This window comes from Bufo gargarizans, chromosome 4 (genome assembly GCF_014858855.1).
Source record: "Bufo gargarizans isolate SCDJY-AF-19 chromosome 4, ASM1485885v1, whole genome shotgun sequence".
NCBI lineage: Eukaryota > Metazoa > Chordata > Amphibia > Anura > Bufonidae > Bufo > Bufo gargarizans.
In genome coordinates this window covers 89,016,245-89,039,165 of record NC_058083.1, presented here as the reverse complement: position 1 = coordinate 89,039,165, position 22,921 = coordinate 89,016,245, and the positions used below count along the sequence as shown (strand labels likewise).

At 46.1% G+C, this 22,921-nt stretch overlaps 1 protein-coding gene across 1 annotated transcript in view; it reads right to left on the bottom strand.

Annotated features, from left to right (window-relative positions):
* Positions 1-2,602: 2,602 nt before the first annotated feature.
* LOC122935235 (alpha-1,4-N-acetylglucosaminyltransferase-like) overlaps positions 2,603-22,921 on the bottom strand; it is a 125,454-nt gene continuing 105,135 nt past the window's right edge. Inside the window, exon 2 of the mRNA XM_044290998.1 lies at positions 2,603-3,166. Coding sequence (XP_044146933.1) covers positions 2,603-3,166 — 564 coding nt within the window. The remainder of the gene's footprint in view (positions 3,167-22,921) is intronic.

The window sequence follows — 22,921 nt, the reverse complement described above, 5'->3', positions numbered from 1 at the left end:
TTGTTTGTTTTTTGTACGTATTTTTTTTTAATGTCATTTCACTAATTTGTCTGTTACATATTCGGGTGAAATTAACCAATTTTTGGGTGTGATATACACCTGTTCTACCTAATAGACAGGTAACATTTCACTAATTTGTCTGTAGCATTTTCAGGTAAAATTCACCAATTTTTGGGTGTGATATACCCCAGCTGTACCTAATACACAGGTAAAAACATTTCACTAATTTGTATGTTACATTTTCGGGTGAAATTCACCAATTTTTGGGTGTGATATACCACAGCTATACCTAGTAGACATTTCACTAACTTGTCTGTTACATTCTTGGGTGACATTTGACCATTTTTGCTGTTATTAAACCCCTGCTCTGCATAGGTGATAGTGACATAAATTTCAAAAATTCTTCTTTAGTTGAAGTGCACCCCCTCCTTTCATTTAATGCTTAAACTTTAACAACTTGTCCCACATTTGTGCTTCAATAATTTGTCCCACTTTTCCGCTCGATCATATTTAATTTAAAAAAAATAACCTCCCTTGGATGTGGTATCTCTTTCTCACGCTCCCTCTCTGGCGTGGAACCCTGATTCGCCGATAACCATGATCAACATGGTAGGCTCAGAAAAGAACGACATCGAGGTGGTGGAGAAGGAGGAGGTAGTCTACACTGCTTTTTGGTTTTAAAGTTATTATTTTTTTTTTTTAATTAGGGTACACCCCAAAACATTTGGAAATATAACCTGTGATAACCCCCTCCAGTCGTGCTAAACACACATTCAGACAATTCAGATTTCCACCTACACCGCCACATCCACTGCCTCCTCAACCTCCTACTCCATATGGACCTTGTCCTCTTAGATCAAGATTATTATTTTGTATTACATATTTTATGTTATTTAAAGTCATTTCCCTATCCACATTTGTTTGCAAGGGCACTTGCCATGCTCTTAACCACATTTTGCTGGCATTTGCAGCCATCTTGCCCTTTCCATTACATTTTTAGAGCCATTTTAGTGCTCAAAAGTTCTGTTCCCCATTGACTTCAATGAGGTTTGGGTTCGGGGTCAAGTACGGGTCCTGAACTCGAACATTTTTGTGAAGTTCATCCGAACCCGTCGAACCCGAACATCCAGGTGTCCGCTAAACTCTATATATAAGCTATCTAACTATCTATCTAATGTAGTGTGGAAAGCACAAAGCACAGCAATGAAACTGCTGTTTCGCTCAGAACTTTAAAAAAATGGTAGAAAATGGCTGCTGGGGAGGTTCTTATATAGTAAGGGGTAGGCAACTTTCCTATTGGTTTCTATGTATGTTGCTAAGTTCAGACCAAGACATTGCAGCCATCTCATTGGCCCACAAGAAAAAAAAAAAATCTAGAATATTCTAAATTATGAATATATATATTCTAAATATTAGCAAATTCTCGAAGTGCTGATATTCACGATTAATATTCGCGATTCGAATATCGCGCCCAGCACTACTTTTGAGTAAACCCAGAGACACAAGAACCTTCAAAAATTCTGCCATGTGATTGGTTTACATGCTGTCTGTTACCCCCTGAGCCAATTAAGCTAAAAATTCATGTGATTCTCCATCTTCATTCTCCCTGCTTCGTTTATGCTAATTTTCATAGTAAAATGTTGCCGGCACTGTTTTGAGTAATTTGTCCAATCAAATCACTAAATCTTTGGATTTATCAAATTAATAACTAATCTGATTTGTTTAGAATAGATTTGCTAATCTCTAGTAATAGATAAAGGTGGACATGCAAGATACACATAAGTGTTACAGATGTAGCAAATGTTTACTTGACACTTAAAACATAAAATACATAGTTGCAGTAAACTTATAATGACAATTAACACAATAAAAGCCATAAAAAAAGTCACCATCTTGCAACCACTTTTTTTTAGAAGCATCAGGAAGAAAAAAAAAATGAAAGAAGCCTAGTCTGATACGGTGTAGAATTGTGCTAAGAATTTTAAAAAAAGTAAATTTAGAAGAGACAAATATTCATTGAAACAAATGTTGTAATCATCTGTATCCAATGAATTATCATCTGTAATCTAGTAAGAGTATCTGGAATAGACTTGCTATCAAAGAGCAAAGGTAAATTGTTTCATTTTAGATCAACTTTTTTTAAAGTGTTTTTGCTTTTTGTTGTCCTTCGGCTAGTTTCATATCTGCAGAAAAAGCCTCCATCACTAATTCTGGTAAAAAAAAAGGCTGAAAGGCTGTCTAATAGAATGCCAGTTTTCCTTCTGGAAATGAGACAGACCCCTTTATAGCAAAATGGATTGGTCAGGTTCAGGTAGCATCCTGCACATGCCTGATCTGGAAGCATTTTAGCATTTGAGTTCATATGTAAATCTAGCCTAACATCTTTGTGATAGCCTTTCCTAGAAGGGTTTTATTCCTCAGACCAGGGGCGTTGCTATAGGGGAAGCAGGGGAAGCGGCTGTTTTGGGGCTAGGAGGAAAGAGGAAGAATGAAAGATTTTATTGTCAGGACCTCCTCAACATTATTAAACAATGGCATTATATACAATGACATGTTCAAAAATTTGCTGTGGGGCCGAGTCAGTTCTAGTTATGCCACTGCCTTAGACTGCTCCATAAGACGAAGGGCAGTATTGTTGATAAAGATGTTCTACTAGTGTGTTACTTCCAACCATCATGAACTTTCCCTCTTTATTCATGAAGTTCCATAGGTGAAGAGCATAAGAATTATTGAAAGTTGGCAAATCTTTCCAAACTTTAAAGTAGTCTCTCCAAGATTGGTATGGAATGGGGTAGAAGCGTTCAGGGTGAAAGTAGGAAACATTCGCACAATCAACATGATCCACAGATTTGAACTGAGGAACTCCACAATATTTGGCCACTACACGTGAGAAAACTCCTGGTCCTTGGTGTCCCCATATTTCTCCTCTATAATTTTGGACAAAGTTTTCCATAAACTCCCATGATAATTTATGATGTGGAGATAAACCAAATACACCACCGCTGGTAGATGTAAAGGATTGTGCTGATAGAAAATGGTCTTCAGGAATGGGTTTGATTGAAATGACGTCAGTATCCATGTAAATGCCTCCATACTTCCACATCATTGCAAATCTGCATGCGTCCGATTTAACATGAGTCCAGTACATTTCTTTTGCGGGGTTTACCTAAAGGTTAAGAAAAAATACATAATTGAAAAATATCAACAGTGTATGCTTTGCCATAATTGTAAGCCCATAAATTCATAAATTGTGCTTAGAGTTGAGCGAACACCTGGATGTTCGGGTTCAAGAAGTTCTGCCGAACTTCCCGGAAATGTTCGGGTTCGGGATCCGAACTCGACCCGAACTTCGCCCCGAACCCGAACCCCATTGAAGTCAATGAGGACCCAAACTTTTCAGCAGTAAAAAGGCTGTAAAATAGCCCAGGAAAGGGCTAGAGGGCTGCAAAAGGCAGCAAAATAGAGGTAAATCCCCTGCAAACAAATGTGGATAGGGAAATGAATTGAAAAATAAATATAAAATGAATTCAAATTAACCAATATCAATTGGAGAGAGGTCTCATGGCAGAGAATCAGGCTTCATGTCACACAACACTGGAACAGGCCACTGTCAGATATTTAGGACCCGGCACCCAGACAGAGGAGAGAGGACCCATAGCAGAGATTCAGGCTTCATGTCATAGCAGAGAATCAGGCTTCATATCATAGCAGAGAATCAGGCTTCATGTCATAGCAGAAAATCAGGCTTCACGTCACCCACCACTGGAAGAGGCCATTGTCAGATATTTAGGCCCCGTCACCCAGACAGAGGAGAGAGGGCCCATAGCAGAGAATCAGGCTTCATGTCACAGCAGAGAATCAGGCTTCATGTCAAAGAAGAGAATCAGGCTTCACGTCACCCACCACTGGAACAGGCCATTGTCAGATATTTAGGCCCCGGCACCCAGACAGAGGAGAGAGGTCCCATTGCAGAGAATCAGGCTTCATGTCATAGCAGAGAATCAGGTTTCACGTCACCCACCACTAGAACAGGCCATTGTCAGATATTTAGGCCCCGACAACCAGACAGAGGAGAGAGGTCCCATTGCAGAGAATCAGGCTTCATGTCATAGCAGAGAATCAGGCTTCACATCACCCACCACTGGAACAGGCCACTGTCAGATATTTTTAGGCCCTGGCATACAGACAGAGGAGAGAGGTCCCATAGCAGAGATTCAGGCTTCATGTCATAGCAGAGAATCAGGCTTCATATCATAGCAGAGAATCAGGCTTCACGTCACCCACCACTGGAACAGGCCATTGTCAGATATTTAGGCCCCAGCACCCAGACAGAGGAGAGAGGTCCCATAGCAGAGAATCAGGCTTCATGTCATAGCAGAGAATCAGGCTTCATGTCATAGCAGAGAATCAGGCTTCATGTCACAGCAGAGAATCAGGCTTCATGTCAAAGAAGAGAATCAGGCTTCACGTCACCCACCACTGGAACAGGCCATTGTCAGATATTTAGGCCCCGACACCCAGACAGAGGAGAGAGGTCCCATTGCAGAGAATCAGGCTTCATGTCATAGCAGAGAATCAGGTTTCACGTCACCCACCACTAGAACAGGCCATTGTCAGATATTTAGGCCCCGACAACCAGACAGAGGAGAGAGGTCCCATTGCAGAGAATCAGGCTTCATGTCATAGCAGAGAATCAGGCTTCACATCACCCACCACTGGAACAGGCCACTGTCAGATATTTTTAGGCCCTGGCATACAGACAGAGGAGAGAGGTCCCATAGCAGAGATTCAGGCTTCATGTCATAGCAGAGAATCAGGCTTCATATCATAGCAGAGAATCAGGCTTCACGTCACCCACCACTTGAACAGGCCATTGTCAGATATTTAGGCCCCAGCACCCAGACAGAGGAGAGAGGTCCCATAGCAGAGAATCAGGCTTCATGTCATAGCAGAGAATCAGGCTTCATGTCATAGCAGAGAATCAGGCTTCACGGCACCCACCACTGGAACAGGCCATTGTCAGATATTTAGGCACCGGCACCCAGACAGAGGAGAGAGGTCCCATAGCAGAGAAACAGGCTTCATGTCATAGCAGAGAATCAGGCTTCATGTCATAGCAGAGAATCAGGCTTGAAGTCATAGCAGAGAATCAGGCTTCATGTCATAGCAGAGAATCAGGCTTCATGTCACCCACCACTGGAACAGGCCATTGTCAGATATTTAGGCCCCGGCACCCAGACAGAGGAGAGAGGTCCCATAGCAGAGAATGAGGCTTCATGTCATAGCAGAGAATGAGGCTTCATGTCATAGCAGAGAATCAGGCTTCATGTCATAGCAGAGAATCAGGCTTCGAGTCATAGCAGAGAATCAGGCTTCACGTCACCCACCACTAGTACAGGCCATTGTCAGATATTTAGGCCCCGGCACCCAGACAAAGGAGAGAGGTCCCATTGCAGAGAATTAGGCTTCATGTCATAGCAGAGAATCAGGCTTCATATCATAGCAGAGAATCAGGCTTCACGTCATAGCAGAGTATCAGGCTTCATGTCATAGCAGAGAATCAGGTTTCACGTCACACACCAATGGAACAGGCTATTGTCAGATATTTCGGCCCCGACACCCAGACAGAGGAGAGAGGTCCCATAGCAGAGAATCAGGCTTTATGTCATAGCAGAGAATCAGGCTTCAAGTCATAGCAGAGAATCAGGCTTCAAGTCATAGCAGAGAATCAGGCTTCACGTCACCCACCACTGGAACAGGCCATTGTCAGATATTTAGGCCCCGACACCCAGAGAGATGAGAGAGGTCCCATTGCAGAGAATCAGGCTTCATGTCTTAGCAGAGAATCAGGCTTCATGTCATAGCAGAGAATCAGGCTTCATGTCACCCACCACTAGAACAGGCCATTGTCAGATATTTAGGCCCCGGCAACCAGACAGAGGAGAGAGCTCCTATTGCAGAGAATCAGGCTTCATGTCATAGCAGAGAATCAGGCTTCAAGTTACCCACCACTGGAACAGGCCATTGTCAGATATTGTTCGGCCACGGCAAACAGACAGAGGAGTGATGTCCCATAGTAGAGATTCAGGCTTCATGTCATAGCAGAGAATCAGGCTTCATGTCATAGCAGAGAATCAGGCTTCACGTCACCCACCACTGGAACAGGCCATTGTCAGATATTTAAGCCCCAGCACCCAGACAGAGGACAAAGGTCCCTTAGCAGAAAATCAGGCTTCATGTCATAGCAGAAAATCAGGCTTCATGTCAAAGCAGAGAATCAGGCTTCACATCACCCACCGCTGGAACAGGCCATTGTCAGATATTTAGACCCCGGCACCCAGACAGAGGAGAGAGGTCCCATTGCAGAGAATCAGGCTTCATGTCATAGCAGAGAATCAGGCTTTACGTCACCCACCACTAGAACAGGCCATTGCCAGATATTTAGGCCCCGGCAACCAGACAGAGGAGAGAGGTCCCATTGCAGAGAATCAGGCTTCATGTCATAGAAGAGAATCAGGCTTCACGTCACCCACCACTGGAACAGGCCACTGTCAGATATTTTTAGGCCCCGGCATACAGACAGAGGAGAAAGGTCCCATAGTAGAGATTCAGGCTTCATGTCATAGCAGAGAATCAGGCTTCATGTCATAGCAGAGAATCAGGCTTCTCATCACCCACCACTGGAACAGGCCATTGTCAGATATTTAGGCCCCAGCACCCAGACAGAGGAGAGAGGTCCCATAACAGAGAATCAGGCTTCATGTCATAGCAGAGAATCAGGCTTCACGTCACCCACCACTGGAACAGGCCATTGTCCGATATTTAGGCCCCGGCCCCCAGACAGAGGAGGCACCCAGACAAAGGAGAGAGGTCTCATTGCAGAGAATCAGGCTTCATGTCATAGCAGAGAATCAGGCTTCAAGTCATAGCAGAGAATCAGGCTTCAAGTCATAGCAGAGAATCAGGATTCAAGTCATAGCAGAGAATCAGGCTTCAAGTCACCCACCACTGGAACAGGCCATTGTCAGATATTTAGGCCCCGACACCCAGACAGAGGAGAGAGGTCCCATAGCAGAGAATCAGACTTCATGTCATAGCAGAGAATCAGGCTTCAAGTTATAGCAGAGAATCAGGCTTCAAGTCACCCACCACTGGAACAGGCCATTGTCAGATATTGAGGCCCCGGCACCCAGACAGAGGAGAGAGGTCCCATAGCAGAGAATCAGGCTTCATGTCATAGCAGAGAATCAGGCTTCATGTCATAGCAGAGAATCAGGCTTCACTTCATAGCAGACAATCAGGCTTCACGTCATAGCAGACAATCAGGCTTCACGTCACCCACCACTAGAACAGGCCATTGTCAGATTTTTAGGCCCCGGGACCCAGACAGAGGAGAGAGGTCCCATTGCAGAGAATCAGGCTTCATGTCATAGCAGAGAATCAGGTTTCACGTCACCCACCACTGGAACAGGCTATTGTCAGGTATTTCGGCCTCGGCACCCAGACAGAGGAGAGAGGTCCTATAGCAGAGAATCAGGCTTTATGTCATAGCAGAGAATCAGGCTTCAAGTCATAGCAGAGAATCAGGCTTCAACTCATAGCAGAGAATCAGGCTTCACGTCACCCACCACTGGAACAGGCCAATTATTAGATATTTAGGCCCCAGCACTCAAATAGAGGAGAGAGGTCCCATTGCAGAGAATCAGGCTTCATGGCATAGCAGAGAATCAGGCTTCACGTCACCCACTACAGGAACAGGCCATTTTCAGATATTTAGGCCCCAGCACCCAGGCAGAGGAGAATGGTTCCATAGCAGAGAATCAGGCTTCATGTCATAGCAGAGAATCAGGCTTCATGTCATAGCAGAGAATCAGGCTTCATGTCATAGCAGAGAATTAGGCTTCACGTCACTCAACACTGGAACAGGCCATTGTCAGATATTTAGGCCCCGGCACCCAGACAGAGGAGAGAGGTCCCATAGCAGAGAATCAGGCTTCATATCATAGCAGAGAATCAGGCTTCACGTCACCCAATACTGGAACAGGCCATTGTCAGATATTTAGGCCCTGGCACCCAGACAGAGGAGAGAGGTCCCATAGCAGAGAATCAGGCTTTATGTCATAGCAGTGAATCAGGCTTCATGTCACCCACCACTGGAACAGGCCATTGTCAGATATTTTTAGGCCCCGGCATCCAGACAGAGGAGAGAGGTTCCATAGCAGAGATTCAGGCTTCATGTCATAGTAGAGAATCAGGCTTCACGTCACCCACCACTAGAACAGGCCATTGCCAGATATTTAGGCCCCGGCAACCAGACAGAGGAGAGAGGTCCCATAGTAGAGATTTAGGCTTCATGTCATAGCAGAGAATCAGGCTTCATGTCATAGCAGAGAATAAGGCTTCACGTCACCCACCACTGGAACAGGCCATTGTCAGATATTTAGGCCCCAGCACCAAGACAGAGGAGAGAGGTCCCAAAGCAGAGAATCAGGTTTCATGTCATAGCAGAGAATCAGGCTTCAGTTCACCCACCACTGCAACAGGCCATTGTCAGATATTTAGGCCCCGGCACCCAGACAGAGGAGAGAGGTCCCATTGCAGAGAATCAGGCTTCATGTCATAGCAGAGAATCAGGCTTCACGTCACCCACCACTAGAACAGTCCATTGTCAGATATTTAGGCCCCGGCAACCAGACAGAGGAGAGAGGTCCCATAGCAGAGAATCAGGCTTCATGTCATAGCAGAGAATCAGGCTTCAAGTTACCCACCACTGGAACAGGCCATTGTCAGATATTTTTAGGCCCTGACACACAGACAGAGGAGTGAGGTCCTATAGCAGAGATTCAGGCTTCATGTCATAGCAGAGAATCAGGCTTCATGTCATAGCAGAGAATCAGGCTTCACGTCACCCACCACTGGAACAGGCCATTGTCAGATATTTAAGCCCCGGCACCCAGACAGAGGACAGAGGTCCCTTAGCAGAGAATCAGGCTTCATGTCATAGCAGAGAATCAGGCTTCAAGCCATAGCAGAGAATCAGGCTTCATGTCATAGCAGAGAATCAGGCTTCAAGTTACCCACCACTGGAACAGGCCATTGTCAGATATTTTTAGGCCCCGGCACACAGACAGAGGAGTAAGGTCCCATAGCAGAGATTCAGGCTTCATGTCATAGCAGAGAATCAGGCTTCATGTCATAACAGAGAATCAGGCTTTATGTCATAGCAGAGAATCAGGCTTCACGTCACCCACCACTGGAACAGGCCATTGTCAGATATTTAAGCCCCGGCACTTAGACAGAGGACAGGGGTCCCTTAGCAGAGAATCAGGTTTCATGTCATAGCAGAGAATCAGGCTTCAAGCCATAGCAGAGAATCAGGCTTCATGTCATAGCAGAGAATCAGGCTTCACGTCACCCACCACAGGAACAGGCCATTGTCAGATATTTAGGCCCCGGCACCCAGACAGAGGAGGCACCCAGACAAAGGAGAGAGGTCTTATTGCAGAGATTAAGGCTTCATGTCATAGCAGAGAATCAGGTTTCAATTCAAACACCACTGGAACAGGATATTGTCCGATATTTAGGCCCCGGCACCCAGACAGAGGAGAGAGGTCCCATAGCAGAGAATAAGACTTCATGTCATAGAAGAGAATCAGACTTCATGTCACCCACCACTAGAACAGGCCATTGTCAGATATTTAGGCCCCGGCAACCAGACAGAGGAGAGAGGTCCCATTGCAGAGAATCAGGCTTCATGTCATAGCAGAGAATCAGGCTTCAAGTTACCCACCACTGGAACAGGCCATTGTCAGATATTTTTAGGCCCCGGCACACAGACAGAGGAGTGAGGTCCCATAGCAGAGATTCAGGCTTCATGACATAGCAGAGAATCAGGCTTCATGTCATAGCAGAGAATCAGGCTTCATGTCATAGCAGAGAATCAGGCTTCACCTCACCCACAACTGGAACAGGCCATTTTCAGATATTTTGGCCCCGGCACCCAGACAGAGGAGAGAGGTCCCATAGCAGAGAATCAGGCTTCATGTCATAGCAGAGAATCAGGCTTCATGTCATAGCAGAGAATCAGGCTTCATGTCATAGCAGAGAATCAGGCTTCATGTCATAGCAGAGACTCAGGCTTCATGCCATAGCAGAGAATCAGGCTTCATGTCATAGCAGAGAATCAGGCTTCATGTCATAGCAGAGACTCAGGCTTGAAGTCATAGCAGAGAATCAGGCTTCAAGTCATAGCAGAGAATCAGGCTTCACATCATCCACCACATGAACAGGCCATTGTCAGATATTTAGGCCCTGGCACCCAGACAGAGGAGAGAGGTCTCATTGCAGAGAATCAGGCTTCATGTCATAGCAGAGAATCAGGCTTCATGTCATAGCAGAGAATCAGGCTTGAAGTCATAGCAGAGAATCAGGCTTCATATCATAGCAGAGAATCAGGATTCATGTCACCCACCACTGGAACAGGCCATTGTCAGATATTTAGGCCCCGGCACCCAGACAGAGGAGAGAGGTCCCATAGAAGAGAATCAGGCTTCATGTCATAGCAGAGAATCAGGCTTCATGTCATAGCAGAGAATCAGGCTTGAAGTCATAGCAGAGAATCAGGCTTCATATCATAGCAGAGAATCAGGATTCATGTCACCCACCACTGGAACAGGCCATTGTCAGATATTTAGGCCCCGGCACCCAGACAGAGGAGAGAGGTCCCATAGCAGAGAATCAGGCTTCATGTCATAGCAGAGAATCAGGCTTCATGTCATAGCAGAGAATCAGGCTTCATGTCATAGCAGAGAATCAGGCTTCACGTCATAGCAGAGAATCAGGCTTCAAGTCACCCACCACTAGAACAGGCCATTGTCAGATATTTAGGCCCCGGCACTCAGACAAAGGAGAGAGGTCCCATTGCAGAGAATCAGGCTTCATGTCATAGCAGAGAATCAGGCTTCATATCATAGCAGAGAATCAGGCTTCACGTCATAGCAGAGAATCAGGCTTCACGTCATAGCAGAGAATCAGGCTTCATGTCATAGCAGAGAATCAGGCTTCAAGTCATAGCAGAGAATCAGGCTTCAAGTCATAGCAGAGAATCAGGCTTCATGTCACCCACCACTGGAACAGGCCATTGTCAGATATTTCGGCCTCGGCACCCAGACAGAGGAGAGAGGTCCCATAGCAGAGAATCAGGCTTTATGTCATAGCAGAGAATCAGGCTTCAAGTCATAGCAGAGAATCAGGCTTCATGTCACCCACCACTGGAACAGGCCATTGTCAAATATTTAGGCCCCAGCACCCATACAGAGGAGAGAGGTCCCATTGCAGAGAATCAGGCTTCATGTCATAGCAGAGAATCAGGCTTCATGTCATAGCAGAGAATCAGGCTTCACGTCACCCACCACTGGAACAGGCCATTGTCAGATATTTAGGCCTCGGCACCCAGACAGAGGAGAGAGGTCCCATTGCAGAGAATCAGGCTTCATGTCTTAGCAGAGAATCAGGCTTCATGTCATAGCAGAGAATCAGGCTTCATGTCACCCACCACTAGAACAGGCCATTGTCAGATATTTAGGCCCCGGCAACCAGACAGAGGAGAGAGGTCCCATAGCAGAGAATCAGGTTTCATGTCATAGCAGAGAATCAGACCTCACGTCACCCACCACTGGAATAGGCCATTGTCAGATATTTAAGCCCCGGCACCCAGACAGAGGATAGAGGTCACTTAGCAGAGAATCAGGCTTCATGTCATAGCAGAAAATCAGGCTTCATGTCAAAGCAGAGAATCAGGCTTCACGTCACCCATCGCTGGAACAGGCCATTGTCAGATATTTAGACCCCGGCACCCAGACAGAGGAGAGAGGTCCCATTGCAGAGAATCAGGCTTCATGTCATAGCAGAGAATCAGGCTTCACGTCACCCACCACTAGAACAGGCCATTGCCAGATATTTAGGCCCCGGCAACCAGACAAAGGAGAGGGGTCCCATTGCAGAGAATCAGGCTTCATGTCAAAGCAGAGAATCAGGCTTCACGTCACCCACCACTGGAACAGGCCACTGTCAGATATTTTTAGGCCCCGGCATACAGACAGAGGAGAAAGGTCCCATAGTAGAGATTCAGGCTTCATGTCATAGCAGAGAATCAGGCTTCATGTCATAGCAGAGAATCAGGCTTTACGTCACCCACCACTGGAACAGGCCATTGTCAGATATTTAGGCCCCACCACCCAGACAGAGGAGAGAGGTCCCATAGCAGAGAATCAGGCTTCATGTCATAGCAGAGAATCAGGCTTCACGTCACCCACCACTGGAACAGGCCATTGTCTGATATTTAAGCCCCGGCACCCAGACAGAGGACAGAGGTCCCTTAGCAGAGAATCAGGCTTCATGTCATAGCAGAGAATCAGGCTTCAAGCCATAGCAGAGAATCAGGCTTCATGTCATAGCAGAGAATCAGGCTTCAAGTTGCCCACCACTGGAACAGGCCATTGTCAGATATTTTTAGGCCCCGGCACACAGACAGAGGAGTAAGGTCCCATAGCAGAGATTCAGGCTTCATATCATAGCAGAGAATCAGGCTTCAAGTCATAACAGAGAATCAGGCTTCATGTCATAGCAGAGAATCAGGCTTCACGTCACCCACCACTGGAACAGGCCATTGTCAGATATTTAAGCCCCGGCACCCAGAAAGAGGACAGAGGTCCCTTAGCAGAGAGTCAGGTTTCATGTCATAGTAGAGAATCAGGCTTCATGTCATAGCAGAGAATCAGGCTTTACGTCACCCACCACAGGAACAGGCCATTGTCAGATATTTAGGCCCCGGCACCCAGACAGAGGAGAGAGAGGTCCCATTGCAGAGAATCAGGTTTCACGTCATAGCAGAGAATTAGGTTTCACGTCACCCACCACTGGAACAGGCCATTGTCCGATATTTAGGCCCCAGCACCCAGACAGAGGAGAGAGGTTACCATAGCAGAGAATCAGGCTTCAAGTCATAGCAGAGAATCTGGCTTCAAGTCATAGCAGAGAATCAGGCATCACGTCACCCACCACTGGAACAGGCCATTGTCAGATATTTAGGCCCCAGCACCCAAACAGAGGAGAGAGGTCCCATAGCAGAGAATCAGGCTTCATGTCATAGCAGAGAATCAGGCTTCATGTCATAGCAGAGAATCAGGCTTCACATCACCCAATACTGGAACAGGCCATTGTCAGATATTTAGGCCCCGGCACCCAGATAGAGGAGAGAGGTCCCATAGCAGAGAATCAGGCTTCATGTCATAGCAGTGAATCAGGCCTCATGTCACCCACCACTGGAACAGGCCACTGTCAGATATTTTTAGGCCCCGGCACCCAGACAGTGGAGAGGTTCATTCAACTTTGGGTTGCCCTGCAATATAATGGTAAAATGAAAATAAAAAAAGGATTGAATGAGGTGCCCTGGAGTTCAATAATATATGGTTAAGGGGAGGTTGTTATAAATGTCTAATCTGCAGGGATTGGACAGGTCCTGTGGGATCCATGCCTGGTTCTTTTTTTCTGAACGTCAGCTTGTCCACATTGGCTGTAGACAGGCGGCTGCGTTTGTCTGTAATGACGCCCCCTGCCGTGCTGAATACACGTTCAGACAAAACGCTGGCCGCCGGGCAGGCCAGCACCTCCAAGGCATAAAAGGCTAGCTCTGGCCACGTTGACAATTTGGAGACCCAGAATTTGAATGGTGCCGAACCATCAGTCAGTACGTTTAGGGGGGTGCACATGTACTGTTCCACCATGTTAGTGAAATCTTGCCTCCTGCTAACACGTTCCGTATGAGGTGGTGGTGCAGTTAGCTGTGGTGTGTTGACAAAACGTTTCAACATCTCTGCCATGCTAACCCTGCCCTCAGAGGAGCTGGCCGTGACACAGCTGCGTTGGCGACCTCTTGCTCCTCCTCTGCCTTGGCCTTGGGCTTCCACTTGTTCCCCTGTGACATTTGGGAATGCTCTCAGTAGCGCGTCTACCAATGTGCGCTTGTACTCGCGCATCTTCCTAACACGCTCCAGTGCAGGAAGTAAGTTTTGTCTTTGCACCGGGGATCCAGCAGGGTGGCAACCCAGTAGTCCGCACACGTTAAAATGTGGGCAACTCTGCTGTCGTTGCGCAGGCACTGCAGCATGTAGTCGCTCATGTGTGCCAGGCTGCCCAGAGGTAAGGACAAGCTGTGGGAGGCGTATCGTCATCGTCCTCCGTTTCCCCCCAGCCATGCACCAGTGATGGGCCCAAGCAGCATTGGGTGCCACCCCACTGTGAACATGCTTCATCCTCAGCCTCATCCTCCTCCACCTCCTCCTCATCCTCATCCTCCTTGTCCTCCATTAGTGGGCCCTGGCTGGCCTCATTTGTACCTGGCCTCTGCTGTTGCAAAAAACCTCCCTCTGAGTCACTTCGAAGAGACTGGCCTGAAAGTGCTGAAAATGACCCCTCTTCCACCTCCTCCTCCTCCTCCTGGGCCACCTCCTCTTCCATCATCGCCCTAAGTGTTTTCTCAAGGAGACATAGAAGTGGTATTGTTAAGCTGATAACAGCGTCATCGCCACTGGCCATGTTGGTGGAGTACTCGAAACAGCGCAACAGAGGACACAGGTCTCGCATGGAGGCCCAGTCATTGGTGGTGAAGTGGTGCTTTTCCGCAGTGCGACTGACCTGTGCGTGCTGCGGCTGAAACTCCACTATGGCCTGCTGCTTGCACAGTCTGTCCAGCATGTGCAAGATGGAGTTCCACCTGGTGGGCACGTCGCATATGAGGCGGTGAGCGGGAAGGCCGAAGTTACGCTGTAGCGCAGACAGGCGAGCAGCAGCAGGATGTGAACGCCGGAAGCACACACAGATGGCCCGCACTTTTTGCAGCAGCTCTGACATGTTGGGGTAGTTGTGAATTAACTTCTGCACCACCAAATTCAGCACATGCGCCAGGCAAGGGATGTGCGTCAAACCGGCTAGTCCCAGAGCTGCAACAAGATTTCGCACATTATCGCACACCACCAGGTCGGGCTTGAGGCTCACCGGCAGCAACCACTCGTCCGTCTGTTGTTCTATGCCCCGCCATAACTCCTGTGTGGTGTGGGGCCTGTCCCCCAAACATATGAGTGTCAGAATGGCCTGCTGACGTTTACCCCGGGCTGTGCTGAAGTTGGTGGTGAAGGTGTGTGGCTGACTGGATGAGGAGGTAGAAGAAGAGGAGGAGGAAGCCGAGTAGGAGGAGAAGGCAATAGGAGGCAAAGAATGTTGCCCTGTGATCCTTGGCGGCGAAGGATGTGCACCAAACAGCTCTCCGCCTGGGGCCCAGCCGCCACTACATTTACCCAGTGTGCAGTTAGGGAGATATAGCGTCCCTGGCCGTGCTTACTGGTCCTCGTATCTGTGGTTAGGTGGACCTTGCCACAGATGGCGTTGCGCAGTGCACACTTGATTTTATCGGATACTTGGTTGTGCAGGGAAGGCACGGCTCTCTTGGAGAAGTAGTGGCGGCTGGGAGCAACATACTGTGGGACAGCAAGCGACATGAGCTGATTCAAGCCTTCTGTGTCCACCAGCCTGAATGACAGCATTTCATAGGCCAGTAGTATAGAAATGCTGGCATTCCGGGCCAGGGATCGAGGGTGGCTAGGTGGGAATTTACGCTTTCTCTCAAATGTTTGTGAGATGGAGAGCTGAACGCTGCCGCGTGACATCGTTGAGATGCTTGGTGACGGAGGTGGGGGTGTTGGTGTTACATCCTCTGTTTGCTGGGCGGCAGGTGCCAACGTTCCTCCAGAGGCGGAGGAAGAGGCCGAGGCGGCAGTAGCCGAAGAGGTAGCAGGGGGAGCCTGAGTGAGTTCCTTGTTTTTAAGGTGTTTACTCAACTGCAGTTCATGCTTTGCATGCAGGTGCCTGGTCATGCAGGTTGTGCTAAGGTTCAGAACGTTAATGCCTCGCTTCAGACGCTGATGGCACAGAGTGCAAACCACTCAGGTCTTGTCGTCAGCACATTGTTTGAAGAACTGACACGCCAGGGAACTCCTTGAAGCTGCCTTTGGGGTGCTCGGTCCCAGATGGCGGTGGCCAGTAGCAGACGGACTCTCTTGGCGGTGGGTGTGCTGCTTTTGCCTACTGCTCCCTCTTTTGCTACGCTGTTGGCTCGGTCTCACCACTGCCTCTTCCTCCGAACTGTGAAAGTCAGTGGCACGACCTTCATTCCTTGTGGGGTCTAGGACCTCATCGTCCCCGGCATCGTCTTCCACCCAGTCTTCCTCCCTGACCTCCTGTTCAGTCTGCACACTGCAGAAAGACACAGCAGTTGGCACCTGTGTTTCGTCATCATCAGAGACGTGCTGAGGTGGTATTCCCATGTCCTCATCATCAGGAAACATAAGTGGTTGTGCGTCAGTGCATTCAGTGTCTTCCACAGCTGGGGAAGGGCTAGGTGGAAAACCCTGCCAGCAGAGTCTTCAAACAGCATAAGAGACTGCTGCATAATTTGAGGCTCAGACAGTTTCCCTGATATGCATGGGGGTAATGTGACAGACTGATGAGCTTGGTTTTCAGGCGCCATCTGTGCGCTTTCTGCAGAAGACTGGGTGGGAGAAAATGTGAACGTGCTGGATCCACTGTCGGCCACCCAATTGACTAATGCCTGTACCTGCTCAGGCCTTACCACCCTTAGAACGGCATTGGGCTCCACCAAATATTGCTGTAAATTCTGCCGGCTACTGAGACCTGAGGTAGTTGGTTCACTAGGACGTGTGGCTGTGGCAGAACGGCCACGTCCTCCCCCAGCACCAGAGGGTCCACTATCACCACCACGACCATGACCGCGTCCCTTACTAGATGTTTTCCTCATTGTTACAATTCACCACAATAAGAAAAAAATTATTTGGCTCAATGTATTGAATTCAAATTCAGGCCTTTTTATACAGGCACCTAAGACTATCTGGCTATCTGTTTAGGTACCTAATTACACTAATACAGGCACAGCAGCAACAACAGATTTAGCTGACTATAAATTGCAGGACTAGTATTTAGGCCCTGGATGACAGGTATCCCTTTTACGGACAGAATTTGACTTGGAAATGCACGGTAGCGTGTAAAGTTATTGAGGATGACCCTATCCGCACCTTCAATCTAATATACCCTTTTATGGATAGATTTAAACTTGGCCTGATACAGCAGAAACCACTGATTTAGGGAATTGCTAAGTTGGGAATTTTATTTCAACCCAGAACAAAAACTGTGCTTTGGCGGACACTAAATAAATTGACCAACCACAGCAATAACCACAGATTTAGCTGAATATAAATTGTAGGCCTATTATTTAGGAGCTGGTTGACAGGTATACGTTTACGGACAGAATTAGACTTCGAAATGCGTGGTAGCGTGTAAAGTTATTGAGGATGACCCTATCAGCACCTTCAATGTAATATACCCTTTTATGGATAGATTTAAACTTAGCCTGATACAGCAGAAACCACTGATTTAGGGAATTGCTAAGTTGGGAATTTTATTTCAACCCAGAACAAAAACTGTGCTTTGACGGACACTAAATAACTTGACCAGCCACAGCAATAACCACAGATTTAGCTGAATATAAATTGTAGGCCTAGTATTTAGGCCCTGGATGACAGGTATCCCTTTTAGGGACAGAATTTGACTTGGAAATGCACAGTAGCGTGTGAAGTTATTGAAGATGACCCTATCAGCACCTTCAATGTAATATACCTTATTATGGATAGATTTAAACTTGGCCTGATACAGCAGAAACCACTGATTTAGGGAATTGCTAAGTTGGGAATTGTATTTCAACCCAGAACAAAAACTGTGCTTTGGCGGACACTAAATAAATTGACCAGCCACAGCAGTAACAACAGATTTAGCTGAATATAAATTTTAGGCCTATTATTTAGGCCCTGGATGACAGGTATACCTTTGCGGACAGAATTAAACTTGGAAATGTACGGTAGCGTGTGAAGTTATTGAGGATGGCCCTATCAGCACCTTCAATGTAATATACCCTTTTATGGATAGATTTAAACTTAGCCTGATACAGCAGAAACCACTGATTTAGGGAATTGCTAAGTTGGGAATTGTATTTCAACCCAGAACAAAAATATATCCTTTGCCAGACAGCAGACAGTATTACAATTGGCTGGCCACAGCTGAAACACCAGATTTAGGGTACTGCTATTTTGGCAATTGTATTTCACCCCTCAATAAAATAGCAAGCACAGCCAAGCACCTGACGTAGGATATAAAAAAAACACACTATTGATGGTTAAATGTATTTGTTGGCAGCTTGTGCTGGTGCACCACAAGACACAAAATGGCCGCCGATCACCCCAGAAAAAAGTGACTGAAAAACACTCTGGGCAGCCTAAAAACAGTGAGCAATTAAATAGCAGAAGTTGAATGATTCACAGCTGTAGATCGATCACTTCATTCAAGTGTTTTTGCTGAGTAAATCCCTGCCTAATCTCGCCCAAACAGCAGCAGCTGCATCCGCTCCCTACACTGATCAGAGCAGAGTGACGTACGGCGCTACGTGACTCCAGCTTAAAAAGAGGCTGGGTCACATGCTGCACTGGCCAATTACAGCCATGCCAATAGTAGGCATGGCTGTGATGGCCTCTTGGGGCAAGTAGTATGACACTTGTTGATTGGCTGCTTTTCAGCCTTTCAAAAAGCACCAAGAAAGCGCCGAACACCGAATCCGAACCCGGACTTTTACGAAAATGTTCGGGTTCGGGTCCGTGTCACGGACACCTCAAAATTCGGGTTCGTTCATCCCTAATTGTGCATAAATTGTGCCAATTCTCCCAACCACCTACTCTATCTACACCTGCCCCCTTTCCCTGATGACCATTTATTCTAAATACTATATATACTGTGAATAACAATGGTGTTTATCAAACAATTTTCATGAATTTGCCTATTTTGGCAGAAAAACCCCAAAGTCTTAATTCATACAAAAAAATGATGTTTATTCATAAAATAACAGAAGTCAATATAACTGTTTTTCTAATTTGCACAATTTTCAACTTTAATTTCTAAATAACTTATGATCATTTGTCCTTTTTGTCTTTTAGTCTGGGCATCCTGCACTAATGAAATGTAGAATCAGTCTCTGTGAAGACGTGGTGATAGATTTTAAAACTGGAGCTTACATCACAGACATCGCAGATATTTTTCACCACAGACTGTGAATTTGCCACAAATCCTCAACAAATCCATGGTAAATTCAGCATGAAACATGGAATTTGTAGAGGTGGCTGCTTTCCCGAATTTTACAAAAATATTTGTTTTGTGATGAACTACATCACTGCGTACGTCATTTCATCTGAGATCTTGAAGCAAGATGGCAGTGGTCCATCTGGGAAGGTGGGATCACCCATAATGCCATGCATGCAGTCAATCAGCAGCCAGCCAGCCCTGTGATGTCACAGTCCTATAAATAGCGGCAGCCATCTTAGATTCTGCCATTTACCAGTGTACTTAGTGCAGTATGTGCCTGCAGGCGCTAGGGGAAGTGATAGGAAAGACTTGATTGTGGAAAATAAATTATTTATAAGTGCAGGGAAAGAATAGGGAGGAATCGTTCCTCAGCATTTGTGTAGAACAGGGTTCAGTAGGGGAGGTTACTGACTGGGTAATAGGAACAATCATATTACACCTTGCTGCACTGACTGGGGATCCAGATTGCCATTATACAGCTCTGTCATCACAGCAAACCGTTTTTGTAATTGGGGTGCCAGTGCTGTTTGATACAGCCATTTTATAGGGTTTATTACAAGGACATTTTTTGACAGTATGTCTTATTTGCCTTTGTGCTGTGAAGTTATATGTTGTAAAGCCCTTTTTGCCATTTATTAGTAGCAAAAGACAAATATATTATCAGCGTTGCACTTATCTGTTGAAAAGCTTTTTGTGTAAAATTAGAAAAAAATTAGGGCCTAATTGCAGTTCTGCGGTGCGGTGATATATTCTAAAGCTCTGTTTGCCGTGTATTAGTTGCGAAATAAAAATATATTTGCCATACATCGTTGCACTCATCTGTTGAAAAGCCTTCTGTGTTGTGTAAAAGCAGAAAAAAAATAAGGGCTTGATTGCCGTTCTGTGGTGCAGTGATATATTCTGAAGCCCTGTTTGCCGTGTATTAGTGGTGAAATAAAAATATATTTGACGGTCATCGTTGCACTTATCTGTTAAATAACCTTTTGTGTTCTGTAAAAGTATATAAAAATTAGGGCCTAATTGCCAGTCAGCGGTGCATAGTCATGGACGAACATCTGCTGGGATGGTTCGCGAACGCGATCGTGCGAATGTGATCAAATGTTCACGAACCGCAAGTTCACGGCGGGTCCCATTAATTTTAATGGCAGAAGAACCTGAAAAACCTTCAGCTCATATTTGCAGCCAATAAATAACTACTAGAAGTGCACAAATACTCCCACAACATGGACACTGACATTCCAGATGTATTATTAGAATTAGTGATCTCCATAAAAAAAAAATTCAATGCAAAATATCGGCAATATAATTTTTGCGTACGCGCATGCGCAAATGCACTATACAGTACCCAAATGCACTATAAAGATAGTGCATATTGGTATATAACACCCCGCTTCAATCAGTCTTTTGGGGGGACCACTGAAATATTACACCAGTAGAAATTAATTGTTCCAATAACGCTTGTCCCTCTATATACCTGCAGTATCGCAGCAGAACCGCACACAACTGCCGCACAATACAAATGGACTATAATATACTTTCTAACATAGAAAGTATATTACAACATTGTACAAATAAGGCAATCCATTAGACTATACAGTACAGACCAAAAGTGTGGACACACCTTCTCATTCAAAGAGTTTTCTTTATTTTCATGACTATGAAAATTGTAGATTCACACTGAAGGCATCAAAACTATGAATTAACACATGTGGAATTATATACATAACAAAAAAGTGGGAAACAACTGAAAATATGTCATATTCAAGGTTCTTCAAAGTAGCCACCTTTTGCTTTGATTACTGCTTTGCACACTCTTGGCATTCTCTTGATGAGCTTCAAGAGGTAGTCACCTGAAATGGTTTTCACTTCACAGGTGTGCCCTGTCAGGTTTAATAAGTGGGATTTCTTGCCTTATAAATGGGGTTGGGACCATCAGTTGCGTTGTGGAGAAGTCAGGTGGATACACAGCTGATGTCATCAGAGCACCGACAGTGGGGGTACATCAGGGGGTTCCGGTTTTAGGTGGAGGTATTTATATTATTTTATTTCATTTCTCTTGACAGTGTATTCAGGTGGTATTTAACCACTGCATTGTTGCATATAATGGCCATATACTATGGCATAGATGAAACATCATTGCTTTTATAGGGTCTCAATTCAGGGGGCTGTAGGTAGGACATAGAACATAGAAGGCTTGTGTTTGTTACTATAATTGGTCCCGTATCGAATAACCGTTTATTTGCGCTAACCCCTTTAATCTCCACAGGCTCTTATCACGTTTTCACCTGTATTCACGCTTTCACAGACACGGTTTGGGTATTTCTGTTTCTACTATCCTCTCACTTCCACATCAGTGGTCTTATCACGTTGGTCTCATCTTATCACAAATTTTATTTGCTCCCTTTTATTATTTTTTAGGTCCTCATTAGATCGTTGATCACATATCAGGTTCATTTATTATCATGCACGTATGTTTCTCAACATACGTGTATGTTATTGTTCACATTATTTGAATGTCTATGCCTCTGTGGGGATATGTATTGGGATTGCTGACAGCACCACGTATATAGGTGTGTGTCTCAGATATGCTTAATATATCTGTATATGTATTTTTATATGAGTCAATTGTATATTTTATATATTACCTGTATTTATGTCCTCTTCATATATTGCACATTTGAATTTTGCATATTATGCAGGTATATGTCCAATCCTCTGTTATGCATCTGTCATATTATATTATTATTATTGTTGTTGAACATGACCAGTATGTATGCATATATTAGTGGCTACACATCTACTACTGCAGCTATCGATTGCTGTTCTGTATATTTTCATCACTCCACCCCCATCCTCCTTGTGTGTGCCTCCCCTGTGCCTTTCAGTATGCTGCCGTGCCTCTGGGCATGTGCTGGACGCATCGTGCGCTCCACCATTCATAGTGGAGCGCACTATGCGTTCCACCATGCGTTCCACAGCGGCACGTCACTTCCGGTTTTGCGATCTACTTCCGGTTTGTAAATATCGTCCGGATCATTCACCAGCTTAGGCTACTTTCACACTAGCGTTCGGGCGGATCCGTTCTGAACGGATCCGCCCATAATAATGCAGACGGAGGCTCCGTTCAGAACGGATCCGTCTGCATTATATTAGCTAAAAAAAGCTAAGTGTGAAAATAGCCTGGGACGGATCCGTCCAGACTTTCAATGTAAAGTCAATGGGGGACGGATCCGCTTGAAGATTGAGCCACATTGTGGCATCTTCAAACGGATCCGTCCCCATTGACTTACATTGTAAGTCTGGACGGATCCGCACGCCTCCGCACGGCCAGGCGGACACCCGAACGCTGCAAGCAGCGTTCAGCTGTCCGCCTGTCCGTGCGGAGGCGAGCGGAGCAGAGGCTGAACGCCGCCAGACTGATGCAGTCTGAGCGGATCCGCCTCCATTCAGACTGCATCAGGGCTGGACGGCTGCGTTCGGGTCCGCTCGTGAGCTCCTTCAAACGGAGCTCACGAACGGAAACCCGAACGCTAGTGTGAAAGCAGCCTTACCTGGCACTGCCTATGTTGCTCTAAATAGCTACATTTGTTCATTTGCCCCATTATCTTCTAATGTTGAGTACAAATATGTTTGTCTTCAATGTCTCTTGTGTTATGTGGCTGTTTTT